Source organism: Emiliania huxleyi (genome assembly GCF_000372725.1).
Source record: "Emiliania huxleyi CCMP1516 chromosome Unknown EMIHUscaffold_1421, whole genome shotgun sequence".
NCBI lineage: Eukaryota > Haptophyta > Isochrysidales > Noelaerhabdaceae > Emiliania > Emiliania huxleyi.
In genome coordinates, this window is record NW_005201174.1 from 5,810 (window position 1) to 8,745 (window position 2,936).

Genomic DNA, 2,936 nt, shown 5'->3' on the forward strand with positions numbered 1-2,936 from the left:
CGTGGACGTGCCATAGGCCGCGTCCCAACCATGGCCGCCCTCAAGGCGGCGGGCTGCCTCCTGCTGGTCGGCATGTACTTCGCGGCCGACTCCTCGTCGCCTCTCGCCGACTCGCGCCAGCCTCTCGCCGCCGCTCCCTCGCTCGCCGCCGAGCCTTCCTCAGCTGCAGCCGGCGCCTCGCCCGCGGGCAGTCCGAGCGACCCGCCTCCCCTCCGGCTCTCGCTCACGGTGGCTCTCTTCCTGCTGCGCGGCGGGCTGGCCAACAGCACCACCCCCCTCTCGTCCGCTCTGCTCATGGACTCGGTGGCGCCTGGGCAGAGCTCGCTCGGCGGGCGACACGTGGCCGCGACAGGTCCAGGACACGTCCGTGACGTGTCCCGTAGGCAGCGGGCTCGCTGGGCGGGCGTCGGCGGCAACTTGGTCGAGACTGTGCGCCCGGACAGCGCCCGGCCTTTGGTGCGTCCTTGACACACCGCCCACTCGCCCACCCGCGTAGGTCAAGGTTTCGTGGGCCGCCTCGGCCGCGGCAGGCGGCGTGCTGGCCGACCGGTACGGCTACCGCGCCGCCTTCCTGCTGACGGCTGCGTTGCAGGGGCTCGGCACGGCGCTCCTGCTGCTGCCCGTCTTCCCGCGAGCAGAGTACGCGGGTGCCGCGGCGCGGGATGTTGGGCCCTCGGGTTTGGTGGACCCGCTGCTGCCACGCGCTGGCGACGAGTCACACTCACAGCCGGAAACAACACGGTCAAAGGCTGTATCGGAAGTGAGAGGCAGAAGATCCCCAGTCGGCTCACGGTTGTGCGAGGGGACTGATTGAATTCTTTCGTTGACTTTGTTTATTGTCTCTCACAGGACTGAGTCTGAGTACTGAGAGAGGTGAGAGAGAGCCTCATAGAGCTGTCCGTAGAACTAGAAGAAGGTCCCCGCGAGAGATTGCGCGCGAGATACGGCTTTAGCCTTTGGCTAGTTCCATTTCACTCTGACACGCTAATCTTGAAAACGTCCAACGGAGCTCCGTGTTGCTCCCAGCGCCCTCCCCCGCGCTTCCTGCGGCCATGGCCGATGATACTAGTATGAGAGGTCATCTGGCTACCGCGAGCGCGACTCAACTCGCCGACGTCGTCCGATGATTGTGCCTCAAAGTCAGCCTCCGGAGGCTATCGTGGGGTCGAGCCGGCAGTAGCCGTGACATGTGGTTCCACCACCCCTCGTATGCTTTGCCTCTGACCGCCACCGTTCCCAGGCTGCCAAATGGGATGGAAAGGAAGGCTCGGCGAGCGTATAGAAGCGTGCTCGACCTCGTCGTGGCAACCTGTACGGCAGCGCTGGTAGGCGCGATGAGCGTCGTGCCACCTGACCCGAGACGGGTCGCAGGCGTCGTACCGAGCGCGTCGAGACCGTGTCCTGATGTGATCTGCACGGGTGAGTCACGTCGGCGTCAAAGGAGCGACGTGCGACCTGTCAGAGCTTGATCTCCGATCTCAGCGGCGTCGAGTCGTCTCCGGCGCGCGACAAAGGTACATCCCCAGGACGCGCAGAGGCAGCTGCGACCCAGCCGAGTGGACGGCGTCACACCGCGCCACCTGCTGTGTGACGCCGTCTACTCGGCGGGGTCGCAGCTGCCTCTGGAAGGCACCGAGAGGGACAAAATGGCGCAAATGGTGATTAGCAAGGTTTTGTAACGCGAGCTGTGCCACAGTGAAATGGAACTAGCCTTTACACACCGCTCTAAGTCTATACGAGTCTGTATATATACCGTATTCGCTTTGCCCCGGCGATAAGGCGAATATCAGAAGTTGCAGTCGATATCAATCCCCACGGTCTGTACTGGCTCTACCTCGTGCGCCCAACTCGCCAAAATTACCCTCACCTCCACTGGTGCGCCGCGGGTGGCTCCCACTGCGAAGCACCCGTCGCCTCGTCATAGTAGTACGTCGCTCCGCTGGCCTCGTCGACTAGCGCCACCCACCCGCCCGGAGGCCCTCCGCCGCCCAGCCGCTCCTCCGCCTCAACGCGGCACCCGAAGATGGCGGCCTCGGGGTCATGCCAGTCGAGGGAGACCTGGTCTCCGTCGGCGAGAGGCGCGCTCACGCCTCGCTCCAGCGCGTACCACGGCCCTCCGCTCTCTCGCCAGTAGGTTGGCCCTCTACCGTGCGACGTGACGTACGCCGCCCCGTCCTCCGCCACGCCAACCACGCACTGCATCCGCGACACCGTCAGCCGCTGCCGCTCCATGTTCCACCGGCTCAGCACGTGCTCCTCGCCGCGCCGCAGCGCGTACGGAGGGGCGGAGTAGTCTCTGGCCGGGTCGCACGCCAGCGCATTCGAGAAGCCGCGCACGCCTGCAGGAGGTGCCAAGAAGAGGTCCCGAGAAGGACTGCTGTGTGCTTGGAGAGGCTATCCCTCGGCACCTCGTAGCGGGTGGAGCACCCAGACCTGCCCCTCGCCGCTGTAGGCCTGCCCGCCGCCGCCGGCCTGCAGCGATCCGGTGTAGTAGTCGTCTTGCCGCTGGTTGAAGCTACTGGAGGCGTCGTAGTAGTCTTGCGGCGAGTCGTACAGGTACTGCCGCTGTTCGCCGCCGCCGGACTGGCCGCCGTACTCGCCGAAGGCCTCCTCGTAGCCTTGCTGCATTCGCGTGTGCGCTCGTGCCGGTCGCCACATGCCGCCGCTGATCAGCAGCGGTGTCGTGAGCGAAGCTGCAGAGCAGAGGGCGTGAAACAGCATGCGTCCTCGCAGAATACTCGCACCTCTCGGCCGAGTCAACGAGATGCGCTGGGCTGCTGGTGAGCTGTTTTCACAGCAGGCTGGAAGTACAGTGTATTTCGGGCATTAAGAAAACAGGATCCGGCGCCACGCCGCCGTTTCTAAGCCTTTCCACCCTCCTCCCCCAGCCCGCGCCGTGGTTTCTTAGCCCCGGCCGGCACTCAGGTCAGCCGGGC

At 65.4% G+C, this 2,936-nt stretch overlaps 2 protein-coding genes across 2 annotated transcripts; one reads left to right on the top strand and one right to left on the bottom strand.

Annotated features, from left to right (window-relative positions):
- Positions 1–30: 30 nt before the first annotated feature.
- EMIHUDRAFT_252680 (hypothetical protein) lies at positions 31–810 on the top strand (the record flags this gene model as incomplete). Its single annotated transcript, XM_005787405.1, has 4 exons — positions 31–303; positions 384–456; positions 531–647; positions 728–810. The coding sequence occupies 4 exons, from the start codon at positions 31–33 to the stop codon at positions 808–810; spliced, it is 546 nt and encodes a 181-aa protein (XP_005787462.1).
- Positions 811–1,863: 1,053 nt separating this feature from the next.
- On the bottom strand, positions 1,864–2,721 carry EMIHUDRAFT_252681 (hypothetical protein; the record flags this gene model as incomplete). Its single annotated transcript, XM_005787406.1, has 2 exons — positions 1,864–2,339; positions 2,409–2,721. The coding sequence occupies 2 exons, from the start codon at positions 2,719–2,721 to the stop codon at positions 1,864–1,866; spliced, it is 789 nt and encodes a 262-aa protein (XP_005787463.1).
- Positions 2,722–2,936: the final 215 nt, after the last annotated feature.